Source organism: Hirsutella rhossiliensis (assembly GCF_020360975.1).
Source record: "Hirsutella rhossiliensis strain HR02 chromosome Unknown scaffold00004, whole genome shotgun sequence".
NCBI classification, from domain to species: Eukaryota; Fungi; Ascomycota; class Sordariomycetes; order Hypocreales; family Ophiocordycipitaceae; genus Hirsutella; species Hirsutella rhossiliensis.
Window position 1 is genome coordinate 875,903 of NW_025408670.1, and position 16,858 is coordinate 892,760.

Consider the following 16,858-nt stretch of genomic DNA (forward strand, 5'->3'; position numbering starts at 1 on the left):
GCAGCCGCAGCCTGCGACATAATAATCGCGCGCCAAACGAGGCCACCCCTTCCTCCTCCTTCCCCGACTGAGGAAAAAAAAGAGGGACCCAAGCTTCCGAAACTCCCCAACAAGCGCGCGACCCTTCCTTCCGCCTTTTATCACCACCGCCGTGACTTTTTTTCTCCCCGCCTTGAGCTTCAACCGAGCCTGCTTCTCACTTGCCTCTTTTTTCCCCCGCCTGCATCCTTGCGCAGGCCCGACGCGCTCCGTGTCGGTGGCGGCGGCGACGGTCCATCTTCTTCTCGCTGCTCCATTCGCTCTGGAGCGTGGGCTGAGTAAGGGTTGCTGCGCTCCTGAGACCAGCACAGTCAACCAGGGCACATGCGCGCTCGCCGGCCTTCCCACACGCCCAATTTTCTCACACAACGCCTCGGGCCCTGTCTCGGCTCCCTGGGGACTCCCTCCGTTCCTCGCTGCCGTGTCCCATCTCCCAGCGCTAATTGGGCCCCGACAACGACCCTCGTTAGCCAACGGCCTCGACGACCCGTGCCAGCTCGACCCGGAGCCACGATTCCTCTTTGCTCCCTCGTCGCCCGCTCTGTGCGCCCTTCTTGTCTTGTGGTCACAAACCAGCTGCCCTCCACCCCACAGCTCCTCAACCAACATGTCCACCTTCACCGCCCTAAATGGGGCCTCCCCAAAGACGACGGATCCGCCACATCCAAAGGCTACGGCTGAAAATCAAGCCGCCGTTGACGACCAGCCTCTGGGCTCAGCCCTACTTCAGTATCAGAAGCCAACCGATGTCCCCACGAACCAAAGGGGCTCCTGGCGAGTGCAAGACCGCCCGTCATTCCACCCGGCCAACTATTCCGACGCCGAGCAGTCGCACAAGCGGAAACGCTCAGATTCGTTGGAACCAAGGCATCAAGACGCCCCTCGAGAGCCAACGCCAGACACGGCCCCTGCCACATCCCACGCCGAGGCCCGCGGCTCCCACGCGCCGACCCAACAAGCACATCGCCAGGGAAGCGACGAGCTGCGAGACAGGGACGCCTCTCCGTGGAGTTCCCAACAAGGCCGAGACGAGAGAGATACTTATGAAGCTCGGCAGAGATCCGCCACCCCGACCCAGGGTCACATGGACGAGCAGGCAGGGGATGCGCTACGCAGAGCCGCCGGCCACATGGACCACAGCGACTACAGTCAGACGAGCCCCGATGCCGAGGACAGGTCCATGGGCCTCTACGGCAGCCCCTATGCTGCAGACCACAGGCAGGACTCGATGCCCCATCATGACCCCAAGAAGCGAAAGCGCAACTTTAGCAATCGAACAAAGACTGGTTGTCTGACCTGCCGCAAGCGCAAGAAGAAGTGCGACGAACACAAGCCCGAGTGTATGTTGTTGCTTTCGCCGTGCCCCTATTGCCATGCTGACTCCTTCCGCAGGCAGCAACTGCATTCGCGGCGGATTCGTATGTGCAGGCTACCCACCGCAGAGGGGCCCCGGCTGGCAGAAGCCCGACAACAAGGCCGCGACCGTTCCCCTCGAGTCCAAGGACCCCAGCTACGTGCCCCCTGGCGCCTATGGTATGCCGCAACACGGGGCCGCCTATGGGGCCCAGCCCGTCAAGCGTGAGCCCCTGCCGCACTATCGAGGCCAGGCTCTCCGGATAGACCCGCCCCAGGGCCGCCCGCTGGCCGCCTGCGACGACGACCGCCCAACTGCATCGACACTGCCCAGCGCGTCTGCTGTTAGTCCCGAGAGCAAGCTCTCCGCCATCGCCTACGCACCCGGTAACGCCTTTCCCACGCCCGTCAGCGCAAACACGCAGCCCCCGTCATTCGGAGAAAGGATGAACAAGGACTATCCACGCGTGCCCCCGTTGCACGACCTGGGCAGGGGGGAGCCCGAAACGCCCCATCCGTCCAACTCTCTGCCCCAGATCAACATTCTTCACCCCACGCGCGTGAGCAGCCCGACCGCGCACCCGCAACCCACCTCCTCGAGCGCCCAGGTCGCCGCGCAGCTCGCCCTGTCCCATCCGCAGTATCCGCAGAGGAGGACGCAGAAGGAGGAGATGCTCTCGGGACGCCACTACTATCCCTTTGACAAGGAACTGTGCCTGGAGCGCGAGCGCTGCGCCGTTGCCTGCTGGAGGTTCAACAACCTCACGACGCCGCCCACCCACGGCGTGTCGCCCGACGAACGATCCCGCCTCTTCCTCGAGATACTGCAGCCTCGCGACCCCGTCCGCGTCTCGCCCTCGGAGGCATCCCCCGTCACCAACGTGGGACGCGTCGGCCGCCACGTCGCCGTCGAGACACCCTTTACCTGCGACTATGGCTACAACATCTCCATCGGCCACCACGTCGTCATTGGCCGACACTGCACCATCAACGACGTCTGCGAGGTCAAGATTGGCGACAACTGCGTCATCGGCCCCAACGTCAGCCTGTTCACGGCGACCTTGCCCATCGACCCCAAGAAGCGCCAAGGCGGACAGGGACCGCAGCTCGGGAGAGGCATCATCATTGAGCAGGACTGCTGGATCGGGGGAGGAGCCACCATCTTGCCCGGTCGCACAATCGGCAAGGGGAGCACGGTTGGCGCCGGGTCTATTGTGACCAAGGTTTGTTTTGCCCGACTCTGCGTCCGGTAACAGCGTCGCAGCTGACCGCTTGTTGCAGGATGTCCCCCCTTTTACGGTCGTGGCAGGTAACCCTGCACGCGTTTTGCGCGGCATTGGCATTGCGCCGTAAGTACTACGAACCCGCCGGGCGGTCGCCGGTCCGGCCACGGCGGTCCTCGTCTCGTGTCCACGCATGGATTATACCCAAGCGCGCAATGTGCTGAGCTGCCAACCTTGTTTGTACATTTCTTCTTCCCCCCATTGTCTCCTTTTGTTCTTGTCCTGTTTGTTGCTCTCTCATGATGTCTATGGCAAAGCACGACTATATCGTTCGACGTGGCAGAAACGGTTTAACGGCGTTGCTCCTTGTCTTGGTGGGAACATGCATAACCGTGGCAGCTTTATTTTTATCATGGGAATACAGCGGAGGGAAATCATCGTGGCCCGCAAATTCCATATATTTCCTCCCTTGTCTTTGGCGTTGGTTCCTATCATGAGTGAAGGGGACGGGCCGGTCGTCGAATCAGCGGAGAATGGCTTGTCCGAGGAAAGATACAAGGCGGTATGGATCCGGGATGTCAAGAATCAAATGTGCTGGACGGCCGCGCGTTATGTTGCTTCACAAGCGGGATCTTGTTTTTATGTGCCACTGGGCCGTCTTTTGGGCGCCGGCCATGGTTGCGGGCTTGCTCACGATGTTACGCAGCTGTCGAAGGGTTCTGCACGACATTGATCGGCGTAGAGGGGGGAGGAACGAGGAGCGTCGATAACAGAAGAGACGCGTTTTAAAAACAAGGCCCCTCTGAATTCGTGCCCGTGGTGGTCAAGGGAACATCTCGTGGCCTTGCTACGTGGGGCAGCAGCAGGCAGCAGCATGCGCCTTGCTTCCTCCCACCTCGGTCGGCAGCACAAGCACAATGCAGGAGGGGAGGCCAAGGTCTGCCTCGGCCGCCTGGCTGCGGCCACCCGCGAATAGGGCGGGCCGTGGAATGCGCACGAGGCGCGGAGCCGGACTCTTGGCTGCGGTCACCGCCTTTTCTTTGCGTCCTTGCCTCCTGGGCGCCTGGTTCTCGTCGGCTGTCAGACACACGCAACGACACGTGGGCGCAACCCGAGACGGTCAAGGTGTTTTGAAGAAGAAGAAAGCCGTGTACAGTACATAGGGCACGAGTTGCCTCGCGACTCTTGGTTCGCCTGCCACGTGTAAGGAGGGAGGGGCGCTTCCTTGGGTCCTCCCGTGTAGGACGGGCTGGGTGGGACGGAGGCGGTTTTGGGGACCTTTGGCTGGGATGGGAGGGCGGTTGATGTTTATGTTGCTGCTGCGGGGGGGCGGTCATGGAGGAGAGGGCCCGGGTCGGAGGAATTGGTCGACGGAGAGCTGTTCCCGTCAGCTGACTGCTATTCTTGCCGGTTCGTCTTTCCCTGCGCCCCTTCCTCTTCAACCACCAGCCGAGGCTGCGATAAAGCAGGACGCAGCGAAATTTGAAACATACCCAGTCCACACCCACAGAGCCACCGAGGAAGCTCTCCAACGAGGGCATCTCGCCCAGGCCGACGGCGCAGTCGCCCCCACCCGCGTCATCCACGGGCCCGGGCCGGCTCGGTGGCTGCGGCTGCGGCTGGGGCGGCGGGGCGGCCGACGGCGACGAGGGGATGGCCGGGGCGGGGTCAACCCGTGCGAGGATGGCGCGCAGGACGCGCGAGGCGTGGCGGGCGTCGAGCGAGGCGGCACGGCGGGCGTACCAGAGGTCGTGGATGGTGCGGAGGAGGCGGATGCGACTGGCCCTGTCTTCGCAACTTGGGGGAGATTTGAGTTGGCGGGGGATCGATGGCGGGGAGGGGGAGGTGGGTACGAAAAGGGGAAAGAAAAGGAGGCTACCTGTAGTCGGTCGACTCGCTCAGGTCCAGACAGAGAACCATGGCGGCCAGGAGGAAGTGATCGTACGTCATACTCGTCATCATGTACCGGTCCTCATACATGCGCCGCCCCGGCCGCGTCTCGGCGTCGACCTCGACGTGCAGCTCGAGCAGGCGCCGCGCCGCGTCGCGACAGACCTGCCCCGAGGCGCGGTGGCGGGGATCCGCGTCGGGGGCGGCGGCGATGTTGACGGTGGTGAGGTAAGGGCGGTGGAGGACGCAAAGCGTCTTGAGGTACATGACCTCGAGCATGAGGCGGTGCATGACGGTGTAGCTGGGGTCGGTAAAGGCCGTGGTACGGATGGGCCGGACGCGCAGGCAGGCGGGCAGGTCGGCGTGCCACTGCTCGAGGGCCGAGTGCAGGGCCTGCGTCTGCACGTAGGGCACGGGGCTCGGGGACAGGGCGAGGCGCGCGACGCGGCGGAGGATGCGGCACAGGCGCGACTTGACGGTGCAGGCCAAGATGGGCGTCGGGTCCGTCGGGGCGCGCGGCGGCGGCAGCGGCGACGTGGGCTCGTCAAAGTCGTCGTCGGTCAGGTTGGTCGGGTGGCCGGCGTCGCAGACGTCCTGGTCGACGAGCGACGGCAGGCCGTGCTGCAGCGACAGCAGCAGGTCCGTCGACTGTACCGTGAACCAGGTCCGGCGCCGCATCTCGGCCTCGAACGGGCTGACGGCGAGGCCGATGCGGCCCGCGTCGCGGTGGTAGCCCCGCCGCTGGGCCAGACGCACCGCCAGCCCGTACACGGGCCAGAGCGCCGAGTCGGCGTCGGGTCCCTGCACGTTGCGGCAGTGCGCGTAAAGGAGCACGGCCTCGACCGACCACGGCCTCGCCCTTAGGTACTGTCCGGCGACCAGGCACTGCGCCGCCCGGACCAGGTAGACGCGAGGCTCCGTGACCGACGGCGGAGTCGCCTGCGCTGGGTCTCGGACGCGCGCAACCATGACCCCAGCGCTGAGGACCGAGAATAAGATACTGGTCCAGAGGAAGCCGGCAGACGAGGGGTCGGCCCAGAACGACTCGTAGCAACGCCGGAAGTGATGTGCGTGGAGGAACGGCACGGCGATGAACTTGGCATTGAAGTACAGGCTGACGAGTCGGTCCGCTTCCTGTCGCGCGGGGAGGCTGGCAACGGCGTCGGCGACAGTGACAGGGTTCACGTCTCCGAACACCAGGTCGGGCTCCTCTCCGGCTGGCTTAGGCTCGCTCGTATCCGGCTCCTCGCCGACAGTGGAGAGGAGCGTCTGAATGTCGCGGATGCTGTCCACCAGCGCCGTCCACGACGTTACCCCGTGATAGTCGTCGCCGATGCCGTCGCCGTGCAGCTCCTGCCCGCCGACAGCCGGGACTCCCCGCGCTTCGGCATCGTTGTCAGGACTTGTCTTTTGCTGCCTCCTCCTCGCGTCCGCCAGGCCTTGGACCATTTCCTCGAGCCTGCTCAGCCGCATCTGCACCTCCTTGCGTCCGGCGTTGCCGCCGAACTGGCACGAACTATCCCCTCCGCGTTTCTCGCACGCGCCGCAGGGCTGCCGCCGGTCGCATCGGGACTTGCGTCGCTGGCAGGCCGTGCACGAGGCGGAAGGTCGGCTGCGCTTGACGCGGTGATCGTCGTTGGCGCGGAACACGCCGGTGAAGGGAGCGAGACCTGGTTCCGGCATATCGACTGGAGTATCTATATTTTGAGGGACTCTTGTCGCAGCCTGAAAAGCCCTTCACTGCTTAGCCTTCCCGGGCTCACGTCCAGACTCGGTCATAATCTGGTAGCCGTCCGTTGTCGACGGTCCCCTGTTTTTGCAAGGGGAGAGGCTGATTGATATTTCTCCAACCGCTGATCTTCGAGCTTGATTGTCGATGAAGCTAGAAGATGAGGTGTGCAGTGTGATGAATTGTTAAGCGTAGGGTCAGCGGCCTTTCTTTTTACCGGGGCTAAGCAGAGCTTAACAAGCGATGCCAAAGTGGTGCCCTCTGGAGCTGAAACACGCGCCGCCTGCCGGCCAGACCTGTTTGACATCGAGTCTTGGGTGAGCTCGGTCGAGAGTCAACAAAGGCTCGAAAAGTGACATCGACGTTGGCTGAATACACAGTGGCCCGGAGCATTCATGTGTAGGCCACGGATTCTATAGGCCTATGAGTGATTTACTGGTGCGGGCCTTCTCCCATCATCGTCCGCTTGTTCTCGTCGATGATGCTCTCCAGCATCTTCAGCGCCTTGGCCTGGTTTTGCAGTCTCGCAAAGGCCTTATAGGTAAAAGCGTCGGAGTGAAACCCCACTGCTTCCATGTCTTGCAGCGTCGCGACCGTTCGCTTGACATTCTGCAACGAAGCGTAGCCTTTGATGAGCGTATTCCAGGTCACGAGGTTTGCCTTGATGCCGAGCTCGTCCATCAATTGAACGACTTGTTCAGCCAAGATGTGCTCGCCGCGGTTCATCAAGCCTCGCAGGAGAATGGTAAAGGTCAGGACGCTGGGACACGGATGAACTGGCGCCGTCGACACGTCCCTCCCGTTTTCCACTCGTGCTTTGCGCGCATTGGCAGAGCCAGTCTTTAAGTGGTCTTTCAGCATGTCGCCAAAAACTTGCAGAGCCTGTCTAGCTAGTAGTTGATGCTCGGTCATTGCCAAGATGAAGGCATCGTGAATGAGACTGCCTTGGTCCTTGATGAGCTGCCGCGCCAGGCGGCCCTTCTTCCCTTCCTCTTCAAGCCGCGACTTGAAAAAGCCGTAGGATGACACGAGGTCGTGCGGACTTCGCAGGCTTCTGATGTAGGATCTCAACATGATGGCAATGGTCGTCATGTTGGGCTGCAGACGTGACTGTTCGCCGCTAGAGAAAATTTTGTCGACAACAGGGACCACGGAATGTGGAAAGGCCCATGCTTGCCCATGGGCGGGAGCCACAAGATCCTGGGAGGGCGACTTTTGGGCCAGTGCTGCAGGGAGTAGATCTGGCAACCACCACTGCAGGGGCTCGAGATCGAATTTCTTGGCGTAGATGTGCAGCATAGGCGTGAACAGCGGCAGGGTCCAGGGAGGAGGGAGGTGCCGCTCGCGCGACTCTGCATCAGCAAAACAGAAGATGGTATGGAGCAAGTTGTTAAGCACGTCCACGTACGGCGCATTGGCAGCCTTGGCCACTTCGAGCGCTTTGATGACATTGGCAACATTCAAACTGTTCTTAGCGCCTCGAAACACAGTTACCCACGTCTTCGTGTCCAGCTGAATACCGCACTCGGCGAACAAGAGCGCTAGCCGAATGGCCTCTTCCACCTCGGATTGCTGGCAGAGAGAATCGACCAATGCAGTGGCATTGATCACATTAGGTGAGAAGCCTCTCTCGATTAAGGACTGGAGAGTTTCCGTGGGCGAAAAAGGGAGAGTTTCGTCCTCGCCTCCGTCTTGTGGCGCTTTGCAGTGAAGAAGCGAGGTGATGACACTCGCCGATCTCGCGTTGCTGAGATCCATGCCATCATCAGCCAACGCCTCGACAATCTCATATGCGCTTGTTTTGTGAGCCCGGTCATTTGCAAAATTGCTTGCGAAGTGCAAGAGCGTGTTGGCATGTGGTCTCCAGCCGTTTCTCAAAAGAATGGTGTAAAGTTCACTGGCCTGCTCGCAGGGAAGCTTGCGCGCTAGAAGACCGAATGTCCTCTGCCCAAAGGGGACGTGACGGAGGGGCATGTCCTCGACGATCCTAGACGCCAGGTCCAACATTTCATCCGCTTTGGTGGTTCGTTCCGGGATCGTAAGGGAAGCCTCGAGGCGGAAGCGCTGGACAACAAACAGTAGGACGTCGTGAATCGCATAGCCCGGTAACAAGGGCTCCAGTGTGGCGTCGAGAACCATGCTTGCCTTTTCTGGGCAGAGGTGCATCGTCGAAAGCATGATCAAAGGCCATTCTTGTCGTCTAGCCTTGGGGTCTCGAGATTCCCATGCTTTGCGCATTGCAAGCACAGTATCGAGCTCGAAAAGCCACTTTCCTCGCTCGAGCCACGGCCACGAAGATGGATTCACAGGATCCAGAACATGGCTCAGTTTGATCTTCCATGACTTGAAGGCGCGCCTCGCCGGCAACACTTCCGATGGGGGTAGCTGGTGGCGAATGTATCCCCATTGCAGGTAAAGGGACTGCCGTAGGCGCCGGCGCTGCCAAGCCTCCGGAGACAAGCGTCCATGGTCGGCACAGTTTGCCTTTTGGAAGGTGCGGATCACGGCCGATACGCTCTGTCGCGTACGTTGATCTGCGTGACGACGCGGGCGACGGCCGTTGGGGTGGGAATTGTGACTGCTTCGCTGACTATTTTGAGCTTTCGACGGACAGCTCGAAGTGGGCGGAGTATCCGTATCGAGAATTTGAGCGGAAATTGACCGCGTTCGATGTAGACTAGATGCCGTAGAGCGTCTCGACGTGACACTGTCGTTGTTTGTTTGGCCCATGATAGTTGGCTCCTTTGCCTGCTGCCCAGGGCAGTTTGACGGGAAAAAGACAGAGAAGAGCGCATCGCCATGCTCGCGGTCATGTTGCCGACTCTTGTTAGCTTGGTCTCTCATGAGCTGCGGCGCGCGAGTTGACGCAGAGGCCGTATGTCTGCGCAGTTGAGCAAAGAGTGTCGAAGTTGCGAGTGGCTGTCCAGAGTCTGAGAGCCTTGACAAGGCAGCGCGACAGATGCGAGCCCCCTGCATTTCAAGCGCACCAACGTCAAGCAATGTGGGGTCGTCTTGGCTTCATGATGCGTCGTCGTGTATGTCTTTGGGTTCAGGAGCCTGCGTGATCCCCCTGGTGTTGAAGTGCGAGCTGTGAAAAGTTGCGAGGCGGGAATTCATCGACGCGGAGAGCTGGAAGAAGTCCGGGGTACAGGACATAAGCCACTGCATGCGCACTTCCAGGAGGCCGTAAGTGTACAGAGTACTTTCCACACCATGGCGCGCTAGCTTAACTGCGCTTGCGCTCCTCGTGCCCCGCCAATCGCAACCTGCTGCAACAAACCACGGCAGAGTCGACTTCGACGCCTCGTCTCGTCACCACTGCTCGTCCGCCATCAATCGGCTGTCCACCATGTCATCCTCGCTCAACACCCTGGGCGCAGCCGCGGAGGACCGCAAGGCCCGGCTCGCACGCCTACGAGGTCTCAAAAGAAAGCAGCCAAACGACGAGGTCGCCGCCCCCGAGTCGGAAAGGTCCCCGTCGCAGCCAGAGGAGCCCGACGTTACGCGGCTGCACCTGTCTGGACGCAACTATGACTTCGAGACAAAGGGCCCGAAATTGGGCTTCGAGCATATGCCGAACCAAGGCTTGGACGCGCCGACCCTAGAAGAACAAGCGGCCGAGGTGGATGCCCAAGTCCAGAGACAAGCGGCCGACGAGGCGCAAGACGACAAGGGCATCGACCTGCTCAAACTACAACCGAAAAAGCCAAACTGGGACTTGAAGCGAGACTTGGACAAGAAAATGGAGATTCTCAACGTCCGGACCGACAATGCCATCGCGAAGCTAGTCCGTGACAGAATAACGCGCGCCCAAAAGGCGGCGCAAAAGGACGGCGACCCGGCGAATGCGCTGGCCGACGGAGAGGCTGCTGGAATGGATGGCCTGGCTCTCGTTGAAGGTCTCCGGGTCAGGGAACAAGCGGGAAAGGAAGAAGAGGAGCGAGAAAGGGAGGAGGCAATGGCATAACACGGGTGAGGTCAGGAACACCAGAAGTTTGCATTTTCGCGTGCATTGTTGGCCTGGAGTCGGTCTATCTAGACTGTGGATTGGAAACCCGGCGAAACAAATCTTGATACCCAATCATCTACCACCGTTCATCTCTCTCGTCATGGCTAGGCGTCTGCTGAACGGACTGAGACTTCGCTCCCTCGGCGGCTCGTCTACTTTCGCCTCCCTTGACCGCCTATTGTCTCCATTGTCCCGAGCACCATCGTCTCGACCGCGTCGTGGACCGCAATGTTCCCGCTCGTCCCTCCATGCCGCCCCTGTCTCTGGAGAGCGAGGGTCATTGTGTCGGCGAGATTTTGAGTCGCCGTCATATCTCAAGTCAAACGAGTTGGGCCTGTGCCGCTGCCGATAATCTCGACCGCCTTGCTCACCCCGGGAACTCCATTCATCTCGGGACCGCCCCAAGTTGTCGGGTGGAGGAGAACGACTGTGCCGCGATGAGGGGCGCGGGCGGCCTCTGGGAGGTGGCGGGCTGCGGCTGCAGCTGCGGCTGTAGCTGCGACCGCGCGGTCGTCGGTCGTCGGTCCTCACGCCTTCTGGGCCGCGTTCACGTGTCAACGGCATTGGAGACCTCGTCCGCCCTCTTGACTGTTTCAACTCTGCTGAGGCGTCGGTTGAGATAGTTGAGACTGAGCTTGAGGAAACCGATCTTGGGCGCCTGGGCGACGACTTGATCATCTCGTCCTCGCGGTTCTCGCGTTCGCGCTTCTGGGCCCGCTCAGTCTCCCTCTTTGCGATCTCCTCGTCGGCAACGCCTTTTCTGTACTCGGGTTAGGACAATCTTGATACGGTGCGATGGACGCTCACTTTTTCTCCAACGGTTGGAAGGCATCATTTGTGAGTTTTGGGACAAGCTTGGGATTGCGCAATTGCTGCGAGCGGGAAGGACGCGATGCATAGGGCCGCTCTTGGGCGGGGGCCTTGCACTCGTATGAGTAGTGACGTAAAGAAGGAATTAGTTCGAGGTTGACTATGGGGATTGCGACAAACATATCTCGTTTCAAGCATTTCTGGCATTGGACGTTGGCGGGCGTGGACCGCATCGGCCCTCCGCGGCGACTGTGAGCATGCATAACAGAAAGGCGCAGATGCTTGCGTATGGTATGAATGGCGTGAGAGCTCGAGCAGGACAAATGAAAAAAAAAGATACGGCGGCGGGTGTTCAGAATGAGGTTGCTACGCGCCCTCAACTCACCAGCCAGTCTTTAGATGATGAGCATGGAGTGCGAGAGAACTGACTAATCTAGGCAGGCTTAGGCTCATGGCGCACCAGTAAGCTCACGTGACCTGGACCATGGACCAGACATGTGGCGGCTCGATGCGAATATTTTTTGGCAGCCTAACCTTCGTATTTCATCGTGCATACACCAGCAGCTTGTTCCAGATCCAGGCACTTGTTGATGCGTCACCCATCAATCCAACTGTCGATGCGTCAAGAGGCGCCCACTGATCCAGGCCGCATTACGTAAGCGACCACACACAAAACCCATCAGCGAGGAACCCAGCCACCGGCGCTAGGTCATTTCCGAGCTTCACGGTACATCTTTGAAATCCTCCCTCTACCATTGTCGAGCCTCTCCGTCGACGCTACCCGATGGCATCGACCTAACCCGCCGTCAGACATCTCAATCTTTCGCCAGGCTTTGGCCATCGCAGCGACGCTCGGGGACTGCATCAAACCCTGCTGCCGTAAGCCCCTGCACAGCCCTGCCCAGCGCGCGCAGACCGAGAATTCGAGCCCGAACGTCGCCCCTCTCGCAACGCTGCCGCCTCCCCCCTCGCCGCCACGATTTCATCGTCGTCCGTTATTATTACATGCCATCATCGCCTTGTCCTGGCGACCCTTGTTCTGACCCTGGCGACTGCAGGTCCTGTGCTTTCCCTAAGCACGACGACAGTACTGAGGCTTTCCTGAACCCGGGGCGACTTACTTCCCTCCCCCATCTTCAAAAATCTGGAAACGATGCCCTCCACATACAAACAATGAACACCGGAACTCTGTCTTCGACCTGTCGGCCCGTTGCGATTGATTCTGCGCTCTGATTTCGATTCTCTACTCTCTCTTCCCCCAGTCTTGGCCCGCCTCCTACACCTGACGATCGTCGTCTGTTTTAATACCGCGTTTGCTGTGCCCGAATCTCGCTTATTTGGATATCGAGCCGCGCCCATCATTCATCATGGCGACTGCGCAGGTATCCCCCGATCTTCCCAGACCCTCTTTCGCCAAGGTAGTCGGCTCATCATGTGCCCGGCCGGCCCTTTCGTCGACCTCCTTCTGTCTGGGCTCGTGCTAATACTTGGAATTCTCCATCTTAGGTAGCCGCTGTTGTTTCAAAGGAGCCCCCATCAGGCCCAAGTACGGGAAACGATCAAGGTGCGAATGTCAAGCATCAGCCTGGCGCCGCTGCTCCCATTGTCGTTAGCGGTGCGTCGGCCAACGTCGCGTTTTTACGAAATGCCTCGCTTTCAAAGCCTGGGGGGCAAGGTACCGCAAGAGAGGGCTCAGCTGCCGCGGAAAGAGTGGCATCGTCGCTGAACGATCTCAAGCTCAGCTCCAGAGTTCCCAACCTCGTCGTCGACGGCACACCCACTGCGCTTGAACGCCAGCGCGCACTGATCAACAGGGAGAGCGTATCCGACGAATCACAGAAATGCGACTCGAGTTCAGAGTTGGGGACCAAACCTCCGAGCTTGGACGGCAAGAGCATCACATCTGGGACCACATTTGCCTTGGACGAGAAGGAATCCCTCCGTCCCGACGACAGTGCAAGCGTCAAGGCCGCTGCCGAGGACGACGATGCCTTTTCTATCCGAGGATCTTTCATAGCCGGTTCTCGGATGAGCTCCGAGGTGGCCGCTCGCGCCCGTGGTATTCAGCTCGGCGACATTCCCGAGCGTAGGCTGGCGCAGCAAACCCTCGGGATTCCGGGCCATGGGGTTATTACTCCGCAGAGCTCGGCTTCTGAGCGACCGCCGGCTGTCAACCCGACGATTCCCCTGAGCGTGGAAGGGTCCTCTGACGCCTTAAATGTCATCTACCGCCAGGCGCCGGATGAGAAGCTGCTTGACGCCTTGTCAAGTCCCCGGGATAGATTTTTCCTGTTAAGGTTGGAGAAAGATGTGATTGACTTTGTGCAAGATTCCAAGTATGCCTGCTCAGCTCCCCCTTCTGTCCCACTTTGACTGACGTCTCCAGGGAACCGTACATGGACCTGCCTCCCTCCAACTCATTCTGTAGGATGTTGACGCATAAGCTGGCCGACTACTATCACATGACGCATTCTTTTGAGCCGCATATTGGGTCTGTCCGTATTTTTAGAACGCCATTTTGTCGAGTCCCGCCGTCTCTGGCAACCATGGCGCCGCAACCCGCCGCCTCCGCAGGCGGCACTCCGCCTCCTGCTGTCCTGCCCAAGAAGATCATGCGTCGAGGGCAGGACAGTGAAGGTGGGCCATTGAGCGCTGGCGCCTCGAAGCCTACCTCGGAATCTGGAAGCGATAACAAAGACGGCAAAGAGAAGCAACCATTTGCGAAAGAGAAGTAAGTGCGCCCATTGTGGAGGTGCATGGAGTTGTCCCACTAATTTGTTCCCCAGGCTGTCTAGAGAAGAGAGGGAGGAACTGTACAAGCTGGCTCGAGAGCGCATCTTCGGTAGTTCGGAAGATAGCGTCCAGGGTATGTCCTTCTACAGACTCCTCGAACCAGCTCACAGACTAACGCGCCCGCAGAGAACGAGGGTGAAAACGGCATGTCTCGTACCAGCTCAGTCTCTGCCACCAACAAGGCAAACGTCGGAAAACGCGGCAAGGCTGGCAAACAGCGCCGCGACGACTCGGACAGCTTCGACTCGAGATACCAGTACACGCCTTACTGGGGACCGTCACAGCAGACCTGGGTAACCCAACCTCAAGGACAGTTTATGCCTCCGGCAGCTCACGGGCAGTTCAACGGCCAGCCTGTGCCGGCATATCCTGCACCGGTGCCGCCCGTGTATACTCAGCAGCCGGCTGCGTATCCTGGCTTGTCTGGCATGGCGCCCAGCCCGGCCTACCCGGCGTATGGGATGCCTCTGGTAAGCACTGACAATCCCGTCTTCCGATTCCATGGCTGACGCTCACAGGGTCCTCCCCAACCCCCTCCTCCGCAGAGGTATCAGCCCAGTGGCAGCCCGATGATGGCGTACGGCTCGCCCGTTCCGCCCGCTGCTGTGCCGCAGGGCTGGCAGCCGGGCTTCAGCGCCCCGCCCTCCTATCCCCCCCGGGGACCCGCACCCACGGCATCACAGGCTCAAGCAGGAGGAGTTCCGTATGCATTTGGGCAGCTTCCTGCGAATGCCAACCCGCACGACCCAAAGAGCCAGCATCCCATCCCAGGAAGCTACAACAGGAATCACGCATTCAACCCAAAGACGCAGTCATTTGTCCCTGGTGGGAATGTCATGCACCCGGTGCAACCTCCCCAGCCTCCCTTCACGGCCCCTGGCTCTCACCACGGCAGTCCCCAGATAGGGACTCCCCACCTTGCATACGTCGCATATCAGACAGGCGTCCCTCCCTCCTACGGGGGAGGCTACGGCATGGCAAGGCAAGGATCAAACACGTCGCTCCCGTCGTACCATGGCCCACCTCACATTCAGCATGTCCCGCTCATGCCGAGCATGCCCCCTCCACCTCAGCAGATCCCTCAGAATCCCTCGACGCAGATCCCTGGCCGCCCGGCGTGTCCTCAGGGGCCGAACCAGATATATAGTCACTTACCTACTTACGGCAACCCAGCCTCGTTGCCGCAAAAGCCGGCTTCTGGAGTTTAGTGAGCATCAGACCAACGGTGTTCAGGGGTGGGAGCCCATATGGACGGCGCTTACGGGCATGACGAGCATTTTGGCGTTATCGGTGGATAGGATGAATTGTCTTTCGAACGGTTTCTTTTCGCAGGCTACCGTTGCCTCTTCCCCCTTTCTTTTTAGTCGAGGTACAACACATTGGGAGAACCCCTCGATGAAGACTGCACGACGATTGAATCCCATTTCTTCAATACTTTCTCCAGGGCCGACTTTCGGCCTGCCAACAACGCCATGGTGACTTGTGTTATGGTAGAATACGGTGCCCCATGCCCACCCGTAATGATTCATCATGCAGACAATGCACCGAGTCCGCGGTCCTTTGTTTGGGCGAGGCTTCATTGGCCTGCTGTATGTTCGACCCCAATCCCGTTCTAATCCGTGGGTTCCCGGGGTTCCCGAGGCTGACCACCTCCCCTGCCGCCGCCCCGCCCGCCTCGCTTGCCGCCGCGCTGGTTGCCACCTCGCTCACCGTCGCCCTTGCCCTCGCCGTCTTTTTCGTTGCCTGTCAGGTTGGCGGTGGCCAATCTCTGAGACAGATCGATCTGAGTGCGGATGGTGTTTGCGAGGTAGCTGACCATAAGCACGTCTTGAATGTGGTTGTTGAAATCATGCTCGATTTGCGACGTGTCGACCTTGGGCGCCAGAGACAGAGCGCTCATCAGGTGCTGTCCCAGAGCGTTGTTGGGCTCCTCTTCCTCGTCCAGCACACCGTTTGCCCACTCGCTTACCCGGTCCAGGAGGCCCAGGGTCTGCTCGATTGACCGGCCCAAGCCCTCGATGTCTGATACCAGAGGCGCAGTCCGGGACTCGAGATTCTGCGCGCTGCCAAGGGTCTCGAGGGCGCTCCTGTCGGCATCGCCATAGAGCATCTTGTGGGGGACCTGGATGAACAGACAGCTCTCGGCTGCCCGCTCGGCGTTGACGGCAACTGGAGCGCTGATGTAGCATTTCGTCTGGATGTCCTCGCCCGGCTCGGTCGAGATGGTCAGGTGGATGGCGGGATGCGGGAACGTGCCCGTCTCGGGACTGCCGAAGAAGTTTTGGATCAAGGCGCTGAAGCTGTTGAGTTCGTGGGAAGTCGTGTACCACCCGAGCAGGGACTCGCGCGGGGAGGCCTTGAGGGTCAAGGCGAGCATGTTCTTTTGGTATTCGACGTCCACCTCGACTTGATCCTCCTCTTCGGTGTGCGGGATGGCGAAACAAGAGCGGACCTCGACTTCGGTGCCGTCTTCGGACCGGGTGCCGACCAAGGCGCCGATGACTCGGGTTGACTGGGCATTCTCGCGGATGTCCCTTCGCACAGCGTGATCGAGAATCGAGAGGACGGCCTTTGGAGACAAGATGTTAGACTCGTCGCCTCTCATCTAGCGCGCAACGGGGAGGAGGAGGTACCTGCGGCTGGATGTTGACGCTGAGCGGGGCGATGTTAGTCTGGAGGCCAACGTTGCTATGAGCCAGCGGGCGCGCGAGATGTATGAAGCGCTCGGTAGCGGCAGCCATGCTGGGCAGAAATCTCAACGAGCGTCGTGGGAGGGGGAGGGAAGACGTGCGTATCGCGCGGGTTTGGGCTGGGCGGCCGCGTTGTCGTTCTCGCTTCCAACGCCTCCAAATTTCGCCGATTTTGTGGTTTGCAAGGGTTGGCGGCTCCGGCTGGGGTTGTGCGCACCTGATAAGCGGCGATAACAACTGTGGCGCAGGAGCATGTCTACCCCCGCCATGATGTGGCTGGAGAAGGCTGCTCTGGCGAGGCTGAAGGCCCAAATGGGATTTT

General features: G+C 60.2%; 7 protein-coding genes across 7 annotated transcripts; 3 read left to right on the plus strand and 4 right to left on the minus strand.

The window, feature by feature from the left end:
• Positions 1-646: 646 nt before the first annotated feature.
• On the plus strand, positions 647-2,745 carry HRG_04264 (bacterial transferase hexapeptide (six repeats) domain-containing protein; the record flags this gene model as incomplete). Its single annotated transcript, XM_044862735.1, has 3 exons — positions 647-1,379; positions 1,432-2,615; positions 2,674-2,745. The coding sequence occupies 3 exons, from the start codon at positions 647-649 to the stop codon at positions 2,743-2,745; spliced, it is 1,989 nt and encodes a 662-aa protein (XP_044721349.1).
• A 1,203-nt stretch (positions 2,746-3,948) lies between these two features.
• HRG_04265 (fungal specific transcription factor domain-containing protein) lies at positions 3,949-6,188 on the minus strand (the record flags this gene model as incomplete). The annotated part of the gene is made up of 3 exons (XM_044862736.1): positions 3,949-3,993; positions 4,109-4,412; positions 4,495-6,188. The coding sequence occupies 3 exons, from the start codon at positions 6,186-6,188 to the stop codon at positions 3,949-3,951; spliced, it is 2,043 nt and encodes a 680-aa protein (XP_044721350.1).
• Positions 6,189-6,666: 478 nt separating this feature from the next.
• On the minus strand, positions 6,667-8,412 carry HRG_04266 (PPR repeat family domain-containing protein; the record flags this gene model as incomplete). The annotated part of the gene is made up of 1 exon (XM_044862737.1): positions 6,667-8,412. One exon carries the CDS (start codon positions 8,410-8,412, stop codon positions 6,667-6,669), a length of 1,746 nt encoding a protein of 581 aa, XP_044721351.1.
• Positions 8,413-9,583: 1,171 nt separating this feature from the next.
• HRG_04267 (cwf18 pre-mRNA splicing factor domain-containing protein) lies at positions 9,584-10,201 on the plus strand (the record flags this gene model as incomplete). Its single annotated transcript, XM_044862738.1, has 1 exon — positions 9,584-10,201. One exon carries the CDS (start codon positions 9,584-9,586, stop codon positions 10,199-10,201), a length of 618 nt encoding a protein of 205 aa, XP_044721352.1.
• A 427-nt stretch (positions 10,202-10,628) lies between these two features.
• HRG_04268 (zinc knuckle domain-containing protein) lies at positions 10,629-11,286 on the minus strand (the record flags this gene model as incomplete). Its single annotated transcript, XM_044862739.1, has 4 exons — positions 10,629-10,739; positions 10,803-10,872; positions 10,914-11,003; positions 11,051-11,286. 4 exons carry the CDS (start codon positions 11,284-11,286, stop codon positions 10,629-10,631), a joined length of 507 nt encoding a protein of 168 aa, XP_044721353.1.
• A 1,134-nt stretch (positions 11,287-12,420) lies between these two features.
• HRG_04269 (SUZ domain-containing protein) lies at positions 12,421-15,054 on the plus strand (the record flags this gene model as incomplete). The annotated part of the gene is made up of 7 exons (XM_044862740.1): positions 12,421-12,471; positions 12,560-13,389; positions 13,440-13,477; positions 13,628-13,784; positions 13,840-13,919; positions 13,973-14,316; positions 14,365-15,054. 7 exons carry the CDS (start codon positions 12,421-12,423, stop codon positions 15,052-15,054), a joined length of 2,190 nt encoding a protein of 729 aa, XP_044721354.1.
• Positions 15,055-15,458: 404 nt separating this feature from the next.
• On the minus strand, positions 15,459-16,587 carry HRG_04270 (JAB1/Mov34/MPN/PAD-1 ubiquitin protease domain-containing protein; the record flags this gene model as incomplete). The annotated part of the gene is made up of 2 exons (XM_044862741.1): positions 15,459-16,415; positions 16,480-16,587. The coding sequence occupies 2 exons, from the start codon at positions 16,585-16,587 to the stop codon at positions 15,459-15,461; spliced, it is 1,065 nt and encodes a 354-aa protein (XP_044721355.1).
• Positions 16,588-16,858: the final 271 nt, after the last annotated feature.